We start from the raw sequence: 17,130 nt of genomic DNA, 5'->3' as shown, positions 1-17,130 counted from the left end.
GACTCTGACTGCCAGTCGTTTGGCACCCTAACCAACCCTCTCTTCGGGCCAGGAAAGCGGGACAAGGGCCACCCTCTTCTCTCCGGCTTCTCTTAGCGTCTCCTACTTCCCTCCCCCGCCCGGTCTTCTCTGGAGCGCGCGCCTGGAAAACCCTGGGCTCGGCCGCCCCCGCCCCGGAGCCGGTTCCTGTGTCTGTCGCGGGGTTCTGGCGGGGAAGGCGGTGGGGGTGGCGCGCTCGCTGTTCCGGCCGTCAGGGAAATGAAAAGTGCGGGAGGCAGCGGCAGGAGTCTCCTCCCTTCCCTTTGGGTGTGTGCAGTGGGTGGTGGTGAGGGGGGTAAGGTCTCAGGTCTCTGGCTACCATGGGTGACTCTTCCGTTACCAACCCCCCCCCCACTGCTATGGGGGAGGGAAGTCTCAGTTTGGAATCCTTATTAAGGAAGGGAGCCTCTGGCGTCCCCCACCCTCCAGGGGAGGGGGAAGGAGGCAACGCGGAGGAAGGGGGGGGCGTCACCTTGGGGAGGGCGCATCCTCCTCCGTATTAGTCCTTGACGTTGTGAGTACACTTATCCCCCTCCCCTTTTTGCTCCCCATTCCATCTCCCTTCAGCGCCCCCCACCCCCGCTTTAGTGCTGCTGCGATTCCCACGCCCCTGCTCCAGAAGTGACTGTGCGCCCTCCCCACCAGGTATGTGAGGAGCAGCGCTGTGAGGAAGAAGTCTTCCCCCTGGCCATGAACTACCTGGATCGCTACCTGTCCTGCGTCCCCACCCGCAAGGCGCAGTTGCAGCTCCTGGGTGCGGTCTGCATGCTGCTGGCCTCCAAGCTGCGCGAGACTACACCCCTGACCATCGAAAAACTGTGCATCTACACCGACCACTCAGTCTCTCCCCGCCAGCTGCGGGTGCGTGCCTAACTCCCCCCACCCCCAACACCTGCTGCTTCCTCACTTACCGGGAAAAGGAAAGCTAAGATCTCAGAGGCTTTCTGCCCTCTGGGGAAGGAGCATGGCTAGCAGAGGTTGTGTTTTTGGACAAAAGATGGGGCAGTGTGGTGTGATGGTCAGGGTAGCCCCAGCCTGGCTTGAGCTCCTGGCAGGAACTAAATCCCCTTCTCCTGACCTCCAGGGGGTGCCACTCCTTCCTGGTCTTTTCCCGAGATCCCAACAAGTCCAACTGCATGTCTACACTCACTAGTACTTTGCCTCTGGGTTTACACAGCCACCATGAGTTATTTATTGGCAGCAGCAGGACATGCCTGTACACCCCCACTGGAGTGGGGGAGTGGAATGTGCCTCATGTGGGGGAGGGGGGCTGCCTTGGTTGAGTCTTTATCCCAGTGTGGACTTTGTGATTGAAAAGCCGCCCAGAGCAGATTAAAGCCAGGCCCTGATTGCTCTAAGGAACGGCCAAGGAGTTTCATCCCACCTTCTTTCCTTCCCCTTATATCCCAGAAGAGACAGCTCCTTCCTAATCCTCCATTCCCTGTCCTCATTCTGAGGAACTTGAGCAGCTGCTCCAGGCCTGGTGGAACCATCTCTCCCTTTCCCCCTCAGCCAAAGGCTGGAGCTGAGGGACAGACAGGGAGCTGAGCTGCAGCTGCTTCGGATGTGATAATGATGCCCCCTCCCCTGGCCCGCCCTCTCTGACCAAGGTCTTTCATAACCCTGTGGGGAGCTGCTGTCACTCCTGTGGTTTGGGAAGTGGCTCCCTGGGCCTCTTGCTGGGAACTTGGGCTGGGCTCTTCCCGGGGCAGGAGAGCCCCTGGTTCTCTTCCCCCCGAGCCTGGAGAAGAGGTGGGGGCGCAGCTTGGATCTGGAAGAGGTTATTTAGGGCACGCAGATCATCTCCAGGGGAGGCCTGGGGGAGAGGGTGGGTGAGCTGGCACCTTCCCCCACCTTGCTCTCCGTCTGTCCGCCAAGTCTTCTCCTGACCCTGAGAGGAGTCTCTGGGCCCCATCTCCCGGGGAGGAGGGCAGCATGCAGGCTGCTGTGATTGGCTGGCCAGGAAGCCAGGGTACTGGGGCCCCCGACTGCTGCTTGTCGAGGAACAGGATTCCTCTTCCTGCCAAGTAGCTCTCAGAGATGGGAGTAGGAGGCCAGAGTTGGGAATCTGGGAGGCCCCACAGTTCTTTGTGATGAATCTGGTAGTTTTTGGCAAGTCTGAAGGTGGAGCTGGTTTCAAGGGCCGGTGAGCAAGATGTTTCTAGAGGGGTTTGGCCTGGAAGGTAGAAGGGGACTTCCTTTTTGTGAAAAGATTGGGATGGTATGTGTGCCTTTGTGTGACGGGAGTTCTTTAGAACAGGCAAAAAGTACTCTCCCCCCACTCTCTCTGCCTGAGCTGGGGGTGGAGCGTGCAGATGACTTCCTAGAAGGTCAGAGTTGGAAGGGACCTCAGAGAACTGCAGTCAGTCCAAATCCTCGCGCAGCAGGGAAGGTTGAGGCCCAGAGGAGAGAAGGGTCCTGCCTCAGCATCGCTGAAGCAGATGAGGGGAATGTGGGTCTTCTAGGTAGCCCAGGTGGCCTTAAAGGCTAGGATGTGAGGGGAGCTGCCAGCCACTGCAGCTAATGGCTCCCACAGGTATGTTCTCCACCACTCGAGGGCTGAGATTCTCCGAGGTTGCCTGGACCCAGGGTGAGGTGGCCACCTTCCCTTACACAGGACCCCGTGCCTCCCCACAGGGAGAGCCTACTCTAAGTTGCCGTCTAGATGTTTCCTTGGAGACTAGCTGCTTTCTGTTTATTTTTGACTTAGGAGTCTGGCCACTGGGACAAGCATGGGAAGAAAATGCCAGCTTCTCTGCCCAGCTTCTGGCTCTGACCGGGCTATTTTCTGTGGGGCTCTGAGAGACCCTTGGGGCTGATTTGGGAGGATGACACCTAGGCTAGGGCCAGGAGACGGACGGCTGTGGCTGGGGGCCTGGAAGAGGTTGGGTGGGGTTGCCATTTCTGCCTCAGTAAGGAGTCAAACCCATGAGTTCCTTCCTGAGATAAAACAGTGAAGAAATCCTCATGTGTGCAACTCAGAAATGGGGCCAGAGCTGGGAACCCCAGATGAGTGGAGTGGGGTGGGGCTCACAGCCTCCCTCTCACATCTGGCAGTGGTATGTAGGCTTGGGCAGGTGGGGATAGGGCTTGGTCCCTCAGGGATCACCTGGACCCATCCTGTCTGGGGTGGCCTCCACTTTACTTCCTGAGACTCAAATGGCACTAGGGTTCCAGCTGAAGGGGTGGAGTAGGGTGCTATACCTCAGGACCCACCCCTGATGTCCCACCAAGGGGATGTGGGTTGGGTTGGGCAACCTTCCCTTTGAGGAACCTCAGGGGAGCTCAGTGGCTGTGTCACAGGATGCCTCATGCTCACTCGGTTTCTTTTAAGGTGTGTGGACTTGGCTGGGAGGCAGAATTAGGGGAGGGGCTAGTGCTGATCTCCTCTTTCACAAATCCTTGGGATCATGGAGAATCTTTCTGCTTCACCCCAGAAGAGACTCAAGTTCATGGTGATGCTGGTGGTATCTGCTGCTGTAGTCTTTTCTTTCAACCCTGGCTGGAGAAGTGCTCAGAGCCCTGTACAAAGTCAGGAGGAGGTCTGGATTTCTGGCCCCTCGAAAGATAACCAAATAGGATTAAAGACACAATTCATGTAAAGCATGTAGTTTGGCACCTAGTAAATGATCAGTAGATACTCAAAGCAAATGTCCCCAGCTGTTCCCTGCCCTGGACGCTCCCTTCCACAGTGCCAGTCCCTAAATCCAGAAGCAGAACTGGGGTCTTGACCTTCAAGTTTGATGGGCTTCCTTCCCCATGAAACTTCTGCTTTACTGCCTCCCCTTCCCTTCTTCAGCCACTGACCCTACCCTCTTCCCCAACCTTCAGGACTGGGAGGTGCTGGTCCTGGGGAAACTCAAGTGGGACCTGGCTGCTGTGATTGCCCATGATTTCCTGGCCCTGATTCTGCACCGGCTCTCTCTGCCCCGTGACCGACAGGCCTTGGTCAAAAAGCACGCCCAGACCTTTTTGGCCCTCTGTGCTACAGGTAAGAGCCCTACACACATTTTTTGCAATGTCAGGAAAATCAGAAGACTTGTTAGGGTGAGAGCTAACTTCTGGTTTATACTCCTCTCAAAATTTATTTGTGAAAATTTTATCCCTTCTGAGCAGAAAGCAGCAGAACATAATCAGAGCTGGATGGGATCTTAGAGATCCCCAGAATGTAGGTGAGGACACTGAGGGCTTAGAGAGAAGTGACTTGCCCAGGGTCTCACAGTGATGAAACTGGAAGCAGAATCCAGGTCTCTTGACCCTATTTTGTCTCCACCCCAGGGAGACTTGTTCACTCCCCGGTCCCTGGCCAGGATCACCTACAGACCACCCTGGACCTGACCTGTGGAAGTTTCCTACTCACCCAAATCCTCTCTAGAAGAGGCCCTTTCCTGCCTTTCTCCCTTGCCTCTTAGACTACTCACTGCTGGGGTTTCCCAGTATGCCCCCTGCTCTATTCATGCTGCCTCACACTTTCTGAGGAATAGGAAGTTTGTGCAGGCTGTCATCCTTGGAAGTCCTCCTTGCCTCATGGTTCCCTCTCCCTTTCCAAGATTACACCTTTGCCATGTACCCGCCATCCATGATTGCCACAGGCAGCATTGGGGCTGCAGTGCAAGGCCTGGGCGCATGCTCCACATCCGGGGACGAGCTCACGGAGCTGCTGGCGGGGATCACAGGCACTGAAGTGGTGAGTGCTGGGCAGCTGGGAAGCAACCTGTCAGTTCCTGGAGCAGCGCTATTCCCTGAGCCTCCAGCAGAGGGAGGTGTCCATCCCCGCCTGGTCCCGAGTCCTGGTTTCACGGCCCACCCTTGGGGCTTCTGTGGCCGTTTATCTCCTCCCTTGGTCTGGAGAAGAGCAAGTGGCTTGGGTGGGTTGAAGGGCACTGTCCCTGGGTGCCCTTTTCTTGCCAAATGATGTGCCGGAGTAGGGGTAGGGGTTTGCTGTCAGACACAGGGCTGCTCTCACACCCTCTTGCCACATCCTCTTGCCAGTTTCTGAGAATTGAAGGCTGATTCCTGGGGCTGGGCTGTGGCCTAACCTCCCGACTTCCCTGTGTGCCGTGAGGTGTCCTTTCCCCTATACCTGCTGCCAGATGCTATGGGGGGTGGGGGGGGGGGGAAGGAAGTGGAACTTTAGTTCCAAAGGGGACCTTCCTCTATTCCACCCAACAGCCCCTCCTCACTGTTCCCCCTTGTTCCCAGGACTGCCTGCGGGCCTGTCAGGAGCAGATTGAAGCTGCGCTCAGGGAGAGCCTCAGGGAAGCTGCCCAGACCTCCCCCAGCCCAGCGCCCAAAGCCCCCAGGGGCTCCAGCAGCCAGGGACCCAGCCAGACTAGCACTCCCACAGATGTCACAGCCATCCACCTGTAGCCCCGGAGAGGCCCCCTCGAGTGGCCACCGACAGCAGAGGAGGGGACACTGCCATCCCCCCTCCTGCCTGCAGAATGAACCACAGGCCACATCTGAAGCCCGAGGGGGCTCCTTCCTATCCGCCCCTTGCAAAGCCGAAGGGGTCTGGCCCTACCTATCCCTGCAGTGTGCACTAAGGGGCCTGGCCTACTGTGTCTGCGCAGCTAGTCAGGCTCCTCCTCCCCGCGTCTAGCCAGCTCAGCTCCTCCCCTGATTCTAGCCGGGGTGGGCCAGGCTGGTCAGAGACAAACTGAAGTAGGTAAGATACATGTGCAAGCATTCCTTTCTGAGGCCCCCTTAGCTCTGGGGCTCTCATGTTCTCAACTGCCAAAATGCACCAGTGCCTTCTAGTTATTGCATTTGGATTGGGGTCTTTCTGAAGAAATTTCAGATGTTCTGATAGACCGTGTGAGGGGAAACAGTCTAGGCTCCTCTCAACACACTCTGGAGGCTCTGCATAATCCGTCTTCACAGCTGCTCCTAGAGGGAGGGGCCCAGGCCTCTGTCCGGGGCAAGAACCAACCAATTCCTCTTTGCTTTGCTTTCCGCTCAGCTTCTCTTGTGTGATTGAGGGGGGTCAGTGCTGAAGGAAGAGGTTGTTTTAATTTATTAATTGCTTTGAGTACAACTGTAAGAGGGCATGGTGGGGCCTGTCTACCCCATGAGTGGTGGTAACCCTGGTGGTTGCTGCATCCCTCCCCTCTGCTGCTGCTAGAGGATCTTTGTGGCCGAGGAGCTGCTACAGCCTGGGGTGGGGCCATGCCCTCCTCTCCCTTTGGCCCTCTGCTCCATCCTGGGAGGGGGATGAAACAGGGATGACCTGGAGGCGACCGAGACCCCTGTCTGGAGAGGGAGGCAAGCCCTGTTGACACAGGTCTTTCCTAAGGCCACAAGGTCCAGGCTAGTGGCCCAGGACCATCATGCTACCTTAATAAAGATTCTGGAATAAAACTGGCTTTGGCTTCTTGGATTGGATGGTGATGTGGGTAAAGCCTATTTCTAGACTGCATGAGGTAAAGAGGGCGGAGATCAAAGGTCTCCAGCAGGGTCACTGAGCCTTTTCTGTGAAGGGCCAGAGAGTAAATATTTTCAGCTTCGTGGGCCATATGGTCTCTGCCCCAGATATAGTTAGTTTTGCTTTACAATGTGACGTACACGTTCCTAAAAATCACTGCACCATGCGAAATTGCACAATAAAACCACAGGGCTTATGGGAAAAAATGGGGCTTAAGGCATAACACTCAAAAAACTTAAATGAGTGTCACATTTTTTTTTTCATAAAGAAAAAAAGGATAACATAAGTTTTTATAAATTAAATGGTTAAGAAACACACAAATACAATAAATAGATATGGCCTTTGTGGACGTGGAGGTCGGAAGGATGTGGAAGGCCAGCTGCAACACCAGATGTGGGTGTGGCTCCCAAACCACAAGGTGAACTGAGGGGGTGGTACGTGTTCAAGGTAGGGCAGTGCGTGTGTTATCTGGCTGGCTTCAGCTGGGTACAGTTTTCTGCTTTCACCTAGATTTCCTCAGGGACAAAAGTGCACCTAAACAAATGTGAAATCTGCTTTGTGATCAAATTCTTCCCAAATATATAAATTCAGTTAGAACGAACTCACATTTTCAAAAGCAACTACAAGGGTTACAGCAGAATGGTACCCTACTCTGCTGTTGCAGCATGAAAGCAGCCACAGAAAACATGTAAACGGATGGCCGTGTGTCCCAACAAAATCTGATTTATGGACACTGGAATTTGAATTTCACGGAACTTTCACCTATCACAAAAGACTGTTCTTTGCATTTTCCCCCCAACCATTTAAAAATGTAAAATCATTCTTAGCTCATGGGCCATAAGAGAAAGGGCATATGACCATAGTTTGCCAACCCCTGGTCTAAAGCTCTCACTGGCCAAGGAAGTTAGAAAGGGAACCTGTCTGGTGGTAACCGCTGGATGTAATCATGCCCGGGCCCAACCTTATTCTCTGACCTTTCTTGCCTCTACCTCCACTTTCCTCCAGAGGCTTTCTCCTGTAGCTCTTCCATCCACAGCTGAGATAAGACCATCTTTAGAACAACCTTCTGGTTGCTGGCCATCTCCAAAAGTAGCCCATGCCAGGGGAAGGCAGAGGATGTGTCCCCTAGGGGCTGACAGGGTGGGTCCAGCCTAGAGAAACAAACCTGTAGAATAAGGGGGTGTCCTGTGTAAACTGGGCAAGGATCCACTCCTAAACAGGAACAGGGAAGAGGAATCCCCACCTCCAGCTAAAGAAGGAAGGCAGAAAGATCTCCATTGAGCACATCAGAACACAGAAGTTCAATAAATACCTGCCTTCGTTTTTATCCATATCGCAGTGACTTGACACAGCGGCCTGAGAGAAAGTACTTATTCCAAGCCTCAGCCAGGGACTGAGAATGCTGGGGTGAGGAAGCTCAGGCCCCAGAACTGAGCAGGAACAAAGCCCCAGAATCGAAGGAGCCAGCTAGGCCCTCAGTCCTCCCTATCCAGTGCTGGAGAGTCAGATGCCTGTGACCTCTCACTGTCCTGATCTGGGTCTTCAGCTGTAAAGGCTCAGTGTCACCTTTAGTCACCAACAGGGATCCTGGCGTCCTCCCACATCCCTTGGACCAGGATGGCTGTTTCCTCACTCCATGGTGACAGGAACATCTTCCACATCTCGGGGGACTGCGCTCTGAAGCTCACGCCTGATCTCAGGGGACAGTTGTGGATGGGGCTGCAGCCGGAGCAGTTCCAGGAGGGCCTCCTTCTGATCTGTGGCCAGGTCTGCCTTGTAGCGCTGGACCAAAGTCAGAAGGCACTGGTGCCAGAGCACAGGCAGCTCGCGCTTCTCGGTCCGGAACCCCAGGAAGTGGAAGACCAGGGCGTCCAGCACCCGGTAGGGCAGCGCGTACTTCTTATCCAGCAGCAGTCGCAGGAAGATGCTGTTGGCACCGCTGTATTCCATCTCGGCGATTTTCAGCATGGCCGCGCTGGTGGGAAAGGGAGGTGGGTTTGGGTCAGTGCTCCCTCCCTGTGCCTTTTCCCTCTTCTCTTCCTCCTCTGCTGGCCCTTACACTGTGGAATTCCAAGGAGGCCATCTCAGGCCTCCTTCTCACCTACCACTTTTTATACTCCCTCGATGCCAGTTACGATCTCCATGCTGATTCATCCCACATCCCAACCTCTGGCTCAGACTGTCTGTCTCAGGACCTGACTAGAATATGTCCAGATGTCTCGAGATCTCCACCCCTAACCTATTCCTTTTCTTCCCATGTTCCCTGTTCATTCACTCAACAATTTACTGAGCACCTACCGCGTGCCAGGCACTGGCATCCTGTCCTTGCGGAATTTACCATCTAGTGCAGTAATGATACCCACTGGCTTCAACAAGCCATAAACCCAGGGCTATTCTTGGCAACTTCCTCATTGCCCCCCACAACCCCCGAGGTCCTGGCAGTTCTACTTTCTGGATATCCACTGCCAGCTGTTCTCTGCTTCTACCGACACTACCTGGAGTGCAGGACAGGGATGGAGCATTTGGTGATGATGCTCCCCACGATGATGGCTTCCCGGAGGGTACAGGTGCCTGACTCACACAGTGGGATCAGGATCCCTGGGGAGGGTCAGAGGGGAGGTCACTTTGAGCCCAGGGTGAGAGAAAGGAGGTACAGCAGGAAGCACCCCCCCACGTACCCCCAAGACAGCCATCGCCCAAGCCAGGCTTGCTGCTCTCACCTGCAGGAGCTCCAGTCCCTCCCTTTCTGAACTGCCTCCTGGGCTCCCACCTTTAAACCAGGCTCCAGGCTTGAACAGGGCCTTCTTGAGTGCCATGTAGAGGTGGAAGTTGAGTCGTTTATACTCAGCGATGTCATCTCGTACCCGGGGGAGGAGCACAAGGTTGTAGAAGCGCTGGGCCATCCGTTCCTTCAGGTTAGAGGCAAAAATCCTAGTTTTGCAGGGAGGGGAAGGGGGAGAGATCCCAGGTCACCTGATAGTCTGGAGCTGGCCCTTTAAATATCACTGTGGACAGTGCATGCAAGAGATTTGAGGGGTGTGTGGGAGTGAGTGAGCTGTGTGCACACAATACCCAAGTCAGATTAAAGAGAGAACAGGAGGGGACTCTCAGATGCACCCAAGCAGGGTGAATGCTGTCTGTCTTTGGAAGAGCCACAGCTCTCCCAACTGATGGCTACTCAGCTCTCCACCTTCCTCTCCCCAGCATGGGTCCTCTCTACCCTGCTGTCACACGGGACCTGAGTACGCCAGGGAAGCTACAGACCTCTGAGGCCACTCTGACACATCAGGGTTGTACCCTGGTAGTTAGAAGCTCTCTCCTAGAAACTCATCACAGGAGATTCTCAACAGGGTCTTGACCCTGAAACATTTAACAGGAAAAGCTGGGAAATCAAGGATAGAAAGAAGCACAAAAGAGGGCTCTGGGGCAAAGCTAAAATGTAATGACAAAGGCAGGGAAAGCCTGCATGCCCCACGCCCAGCCCTCACCCGCAGACCAAGGGAACCCTAACCCCCATCCATGCTACCTTGTGGCTTGGTACATGGCCGCTGCAGTCCAGGCCTCCGGCTCTGTGACATAGAGGATTTGCTCCCAGTTGGAGAGTGCAGGGATGATCTTAAATGCCTTGGGCAGTTTCCCACTGCGGTACTTAGATAACACCTGGGGATGAGGGAGTAAAATCATTGTCGTTAACATATATACAGCTTGCCGCGTGCCAGTGCCAGGTATTTGTCCAGGTGCTTTCCATATATTAACTCGCTCAATCCTCACAATAACCTATAAGGAGGCGTTCTCATCATCCCCATTTCCCAGATGAGGGAAACTGAGCCCAGAGAGTTAAGTAACTTACCCAAGGCTGCCAAATCACGCTGGAAGAGCAGGAATCTGAACCCATGCGCTTGGACTCTTAAGTCTGATCTCTGCATTATTTGTCTGAGAGATGTGGGCACCCAATGCCTTAGGTGGGAGCCCACAGCCCCTGCGAGGGTACTGGATGATGGCTTTCCTCTCAGCTCTTACCTCCCGGACCCCTCTGTAGACCTCCAGGACCCGGGGGTCCAGCTGGGGCATAGGGAAGCCCGACACCTCTGACATGACCGTCTCAACTTCCGTTTGCTTCTCCGTCAGCTTCTCCATGATGATGTCGGCCAGGGTGCGCCTAAGTGTAGGGGAGGGAAGAAGGTGGGAGTGCTGTGGTCACAGTGCAGGAAGCGCCACACTCCCCACATGGTCCCTGTGAGCTCCAATAAACCTGTGATTTTGCTGGGGTGGAGGAAGCCTCAGTCCCCCTCTGGGCCCACCCACTACAGAACTGCTGCAGAGCGCAAAAGGCCTGAAAGTCATTTAACTTAGGACAAAGCTGACAGTCGTGTGGAGGTTAAGAACCCGGACCCTGAAGTCAGTCTGCTTGGGTTCAAGTCCTGGCTCTACCACTCCCTGCATGACCTTGGGCATGCTAGTTTGCCTCTCTATGCCTCAGTTTCCTCATCTGTAAAATAGGGATAATGACAGTACCGACCTCAAAAAGTTAACGTAAAGATTAAATGAGTTAATGCACGTATGTCACTTGGAACTATCAGTACACAGCATATATGTAATAAGTGCTGCCTATTTCAAACACATCCATCATATGCTGGCAATATGCTGAGGACTCTCTAATTACAAGATCCTGGCCTGACCTCTCTAGAGAGCCAAACACATCTCAATCACACACCAAGATTTCAAGTAGCTGGGATCATTATGGAGAGGTGATAGCACATATTTTCCCCTATTTTAATTTATTAAAATTTATGGAAATATGTCTAAGATCAATATTTTTCTCAGTTTCCTTAAACAGAATAATCCAACATAATCTCACCGTGATGATTCAGAATTAGCAGTACGCTGGGCTTTGGTATAATAATGGTGTCTTCAGAGGCTGTTGAAGTCTATTTAAAACGGCCCCTGTTTGCTGAGGTCCTTCTCAATGCCAGGTCGCGAGTGCAGGGCTTTCCGGAGGATGCCTCAGGTAGTCCGTGCAACACCTATACGAGGGATTACTATTCCCCTTTTTCAGACATGGAACTGATACTCAGAGACGTTGATAACTCACCCAAGGTCTCAGAGCTTTCAAGTCGGGGGACGAGTCCAACCCTGGTCTTTCAGGTACTTTACAGTGTGCTAGACTGTGCCCCCAAACTAAATGGCCTCTGACTGCTGAGTTCATGTGGCTCGAGCCTGCTTTCTGAAGATGCCGGCTGTCACTTCTCAGCACTGTCAGGAGTCTCTACTTCTAGCAGGTTCACTGCTCTATTTACTGCAAGCTGGAAAACCATCCTGCCAAGCATGTCAGAGCGCTCTGTCAAAAAGGAATTATAAGGCGCTGAGTGAGCAGCTGGGAGGTGCTCTGGTGGGACAGCACAGGAGGCCAAGTACATGCTCTGTGACAGCTATTTCAGCTGCTAGGCATCAATCCGTGCTCTCACATAAGCTACCAGAGAACTTATCATTCAGCTTCCCTGTCTTTTTACAGTATTATTAGCAATAAGAGAGGCATTAACCCAAAACAGCCTGAAGAACCAAGAACAATGTCATGTTGATATTGCAGGATCAGAATGAACTGGCTAAGGGCCCTTACTCGAGACTCCCCTCCTCTGGGCCAAAATCTGTGGGCTCAGGAGTTTGACCGTAGGAGCTTAAATGCCTGCATGTTGTGGAGCGAGCATTTATTAGAGATGGAAATAAATCCATTTGGCAACGTCTGAAGAATTTTTGGTTGTTACAATTGGGAGGAAGGTCACTACTGGTATCTAGTTGGTAGAGCTCAGGGATGCTGCTAAACATCTGACATTGCACAGGACAGCCTCTACAACAAAAAATCATCCAGCTCCAAATGCCAATAGTGCTGAGGCTGAAAAGTCCTGGATAAAATTCAGCATAGGGTATGAAAAAGATTTGGCCAAAGAAACTGAGCTTACACTAAGAAAACTGAGCATAGCAAGACTAAATGCACTGGGATAGAGCTCCGCAGAGACATAAAAAGCCCCTGTAGCTGTTTCCCCAGGTAATCCAGGCAGCTTAGAACAAGTGGATGGAGGGGAAGGAGGTATTTTGAATCTGGGTCATTCTCACTCAGAACGGTCTTTTGAGGATGGGACAGTTTTGTCAAGATGGTTCCCCACAGCTAGCAATGCTCAGGCCCTTCCCAAAGGTAGGGAATCAAAACTCTGCCAGGGCAGATGATTCCCTGGTAGCAGGGAAGCTGCTACCAGGACCCAGTATCCCAACTCTCAGGCTGTGCCAGCCCTACCTGGCAGGAGGGTTCTTGTTCATGAACATCTCCATGGCACGCTCATCCTCAGGGTCCACAATCACCTCTGCATGGTGGCCTGCCCCTGTCATTGTTGCAGCCTTCTCCAGAGTGGGCCATTCCTCGTCCTCATCATCTGATCCATCCTGCGGCACTCCTGGACCTAGAAGGGGGGAGATGAAATGGATGATCAAGGCAAGCAGTGGCTGAGGGATTTAGAGGTCAATTACCTTTAACCATCATGTATAGTACAGGCCTCACAACTGCTCGTAATATATACAGATGTATGCAGGGAAAGAGATGATGCACATGCTATCTCCCCATCCCCAGGGGCTTACAATTCTGCTTGAGAAACAAAATGTACATGTATGAACCAATGAGATAGATAAACCAATAAATAGAACCAATAAATAACAGTTAACACTCTATATTCAGTATACAGCAGGAACTGTTCTAAACATTGTACATAACCCACATAACCCCAAGAAGTAGGTACTATTATTATACCTAGTTTCAGATGGGGATGCTGAAGTATAGAAAAGTTAAGTAATATGCCTAAGACGTGCAGTCTGGGTCCAGACTGTACATTCCTCATATTCATTGTACACACCTGGTAGGGCCTGATTTTATGCCAAAATGAGTGGTAGAGACAGTATATACCACAGGCACTTATGTGATGAGGACAGAGGATGGTTAGCCTCTGGATAGGCAGTAAAGGAGCTGGAGGAGTGTGTTCCACATCTGGATAACACTGGCAAAAGTGCTTGGTTACAAGAGCATTAGGCAGTAGCAAGAAATAAGGCTAGATGGGTAAAGTGAAGCCAGTCTGTCGAGGGCCTTGAGGCCAGGCAGTGGAGTTCACATTTCAAGGGACCAACCATTGGAATAACTGATTATTGGAAGGCTACAGTAGGCTGTGCATCTGGAAAGGTCTGTGATAATCCAAGCAGGGAGAAGAAATGCTACATATGAACAGCTCATTAAGAACAGAGGCAGTGTGGGGCTGACCCTCTGGCTGAGTGGTTAAATCTGTGCGCTCTACTTCAGCGGCCCAGGGTTTCGCCGGTTTGGATGCTGGGACCATACCTAGCACTGCTCATCAGGCCATGCTGAGGCAGCGTCCCACACAGCAGAACCAGAAGGACCTATAACTAGAATGTACAACTATGTACTGGGGGCCTTTGGGGAGAATAAGAAGAAAAAAGAAGATTGGCAACAGATGTTAGCTCAGGTGCCAATCTCAAAAAAAAAAAAATTAAAAATAAAAAAAACATGCCACAACTAGAAGGATCTGCAACTAAGATATACAACTATGTGCTGGGGGGATTTGGGGAGATAAAGCAGGAAAATAAATAAATTAAATAAATAAATAAATAAATAAAAAGAACAGAGGCAGTGTGTGATAAAACCTAAATGGGGGGGGGGGGGTGGTGCCAGAGGTATTGTCTCCACATACTAACAACTCCCAAATCTGTACTTGTCGGTGGATCTCCCTTTGCTCCACCCCTAACTCCAGCTGCCTCCTGTACAGCCAGTTGATGACCCAGAGGCACTTCGAACCTCACCCATCATCAACTGAACTCACTCTGTTTCCCTCCTAGGTCTACACTACTCACTGTGTTCCACATCTAAGTAAATGGCACCACCATCCGCCCAATGCTAAGCCAGAACATGGGAGGCAGGCCTGCCTCATCCCCTGCTCTCACTGCCAACACTCAATTACCAAGTCCTATTCAATTCTACTTCACAGAAGGTCTCCCAAATCCTTCACAGCTCTGTCTAAGCCTAGAGCAGCAGCATCTTTTGCCTGGATTAATTCAACAATCCCCTACCCAGTCTCCTTATTCTCCAAGTGTTTCCCATTGTCTTTAGGATGACTTTCAAACCTGAGCACAGCCTCCAAGCCTTTTGTAGATTTGGCTCCTACCTACCTCACCATCATTCATTAATCCATTAATTCAGCAAACACTGCGTGCCCTGCTGTATGTGAGGCACTGTTCTGGGTGCTGAAACTATATCTGCGAATAAGAGAAACTAAAGTGTTTGCCCTTATAGAGCTTACATTCTAATGGGGGAGAGAGATGAACAAATACACATAATATATATTAGGTTAAAAGATGACAAATGCTATGAAAAAAGAAATAGGGCAGAGTAGAGAAGTTTGGAAGTGTGGAGACAGGGGTGGGGTGTTGCAATTTTTAATGGAGTGGTCAGGGTAGGTGAAGAACTGAGGGAGTAAGCCTACAGGTGTATGAGGACACAAGGAAGCACCCGGGCAAAGGCTTTAACCTGCCATGTTTCAGAAACAATGAAGCCTATATGGGTGGAGTGAAGAGAACAATGGGGGCAGATCACACAGGTCTTTGCAGACCACTGCAATCTTCTAGCCGTTGAGTTGAGAGTGGACTATAGGGGGTATGGGATACTAGTTAGGGGGCTACTGCAATCCTGCAGGTGAGAGACTGTGGTGGCTTGAACAGGATGGTGTTCCAAGGTGGTGAGAAGTGATCTGGTTCTGGATATATTTTGAAGGTAGAGTCAACAGGATTCCCTAACAGATCAGATGGGGACTGAGAAAGAGAAGAGCCCAGGGTTTTGTCTTGAGCAGATGGAAGGATATCACTCGATTAACCGAGCTGAGGAAGACAGTGGGAGGAGCAGGTTTGGTGAGAAGGTCAGGACTGCTGTTTTGGACACGTTAAATTTGAGACATCGATTAGACTTCAAACTGGAAATGCCAAATAGACAGCTGAAATATAAGAATCTGGGTTTCATGGAAGAGACCAGGGCTAGAATATAAGTCACCAAACAGATGGTATTTAAACCATGAAAGTGAGGACAGCACTAGAGAGGTGAAGAGAAGAGGTCCAAGGACTGAACTCTGTGGCACGTTAATGTTAAGAGGTTGGGGTCAAAAGAGGAGCTAGAAAAGAATAATGAGAGGTGAGGAAGTAGTAAAATAGGAATGTATTGTCTTAGAAGCCAACAAAGATACTGTAGGCAGGTGGCCAGTGTTGTGTCAAATGCTGCTCTTGGGACAAATGAAAGACGAGATCTGAGAAATGGATCAAGCAACTTGGAGTCAACACTCTCACCCTAATAAGAAAATATTGGCCATCTTCTAATTAATCTCTCTCCCTCTTTAGCCTCTACACAATATTGTTCTTTCCGCTCAGAACATTCTGCACTGGTTTTCAGGTCTCAGCACAAAGGTCATGCAATCTGAGAAGCCTGACCCCCAAGACTAATGCTATTGTTATCTGAGAAACTATACTTTAACATGGAATGTACTGTCTATTTAATTGTTTCTCTCAAACAGACTGGGCTAGACTTTAAGATCTTGAAGTCAGGCACATGTTTATCTTGTTTACTTCTTTACCCAAACCATTTAAGCTAGCACCATGCGAAACACGTAGTAAACATTCCATTAGTATTTAGAGAACAAATGAATAAATGCTAGGACAACTTAGTGGCGTGAGCAATCACTTCCTGTTGGCGTAACTTCGGGGGTGCCTACAAGCGAGTGCCTAAAACTATAAGTGGGCGTGGAGGATTCTGACCACCCTCAATTTGCTCCAGGGTTGGGTCTCCCATCCCATTACCTTTGCAATGATGTAATACGGACCCCGTCTTTTGTTTTTAAATTTCAAGGTATTCCCCTGGCAAACACTTTTTAGCATTCCATCCCCCCACTAACCACGCTGTTCCTCGCAGCCACCCCTCACCACTCACCCAGCCGCGTGGTGCGCTCCCGCGGCGCTGAGGGCCGGTCCCCCGTCCCATGCTCGGCCTCGAGCTCCTCCTGCTGCTGCCGCGCTTGCTGCAAAATCCGTCGGGTCAGCCGGGGCCCCACATACTCTTCCTCCTCTTCTCTGGTTCCGCGGCCCCGCCGCTTTTCCCGGGCCCCTGTTCGCACGGCGTCCCCAGCCAGGATCTGCTCGGCCAGGGGCGCATGTTTTTCCTGACCCCCGGCCCCGCGGGCCGCCTTGAATTTGGGCATTATTGTCGAAAACCTTGCCGGGAACGTTCACACGTGGGAACAGAGGAAAAAGCCCTGAGTGCGCTTGCGCAGTGAACTCCCAGGGCCCATGAGGCCGCACGGAGATCACAGCGTCCCCTAGCGTTCGGAGGCCAGGAGTGCCTGGACTCCTGAATAAACTCATTGCCTTTAACCTTGCCGTCTCTAAATGGTGGCAGTCCGAGCCACGCTTTCCTAGCTTCATGGGTCTAGGTCCAGGGTGCCCAGCCAAATGGGAATCTCACGAGGTGCAAGCCTGGGGGCTGCAGTCGGGCAGTGACGTCACGAAAGGCGTCAACGAGGAGGTGCCTAGACACGCCCCTGTTCCTCATTGGCGCGCCAACTGGGCGCTCTGTCTTT

At 51.9% G+C, this 17,130-nt stretch overlaps 2 protein-coding genes across 4 annotated transcripts in view; one reads left to right on the top strand and one right to left on the bottom strand.

Annotated features, from left to right (window-relative positions):
- The window catches only part of CCND3 (cyclin D3), an 84,685-nt gene extending 78,286 nt beyond the window's left edge, over positions 1–6,399 (top strand). For 2 of the 3 annotated variants that reach the window (XM_005603910.4, XM_023624927.2), the window contains exons 2-5: positions 685–900; positions 3,871–4,030; positions 4,590–4,726; positions 5,242–6,399. In XM_005603910.4, coding sequence (XP_005603967.1) covers positions 730–900; positions 3,871–4,030; positions 4,590–4,726; positions 5,242–5,409 — 636 coding nt within the window. In that variant the 5' untranslated portion in view covers positions 685–729 and the 3' untranslated portion in view covers positions 5,410–6,399. The remainder of the gene's footprint in view (positions 1–684; positions 901–3,870; positions 4,031–4,589; positions 4,727–5,241) is intronic. The other variant, XM_023624929.2, reaches the window with a different exon arrangement.
- Positions 6,400–7,763: 1,364 nt separating this feature from the next.
- BYSL (bystin like) lies at positions 7,764–17,069 on the bottom strand. The gene is made up of 7 exons (XM_001501235.5): positions 16,485–17,069; positions 12,753–12,915; positions 10,484–10,622; positions 9,990–10,123; positions 9,234–9,394; positions 8,959–9,061; positions 7,764–8,438 (listed from the first exon to the last, which is right to left on the bottom strand). The coding sequence occupies exons 1-7, from the start codon at positions 16,750–16,752 to the stop codon at positions 8,093–8,095; spliced, it is 1,314 nt and encodes a 437-aa protein (XP_001501285.1). The 5' UTR covers positions 16,753–17,069; the 3' UTR covers positions 7,764–8,092.
- Positions 17,070–17,130: the final 61 nt, after the last annotated feature.

This window comes from Equus caballus, chromosome 20 (genome assembly GCF_041296265.1).
Source record: "Equus caballus isolate H_3958 breed thoroughbred chromosome 20, TB-T2T, whole genome shotgun sequence".
In the NCBI taxonomy this organism is placed as follows: Eukaryota; Metazoa; Chordata; class Mammalia; order Perissodactyla; family Equidae; genus Equus; species Equus caballus.
This window is presented reverse-complemented; position numbering and strand designations above follow the sequence as displayed.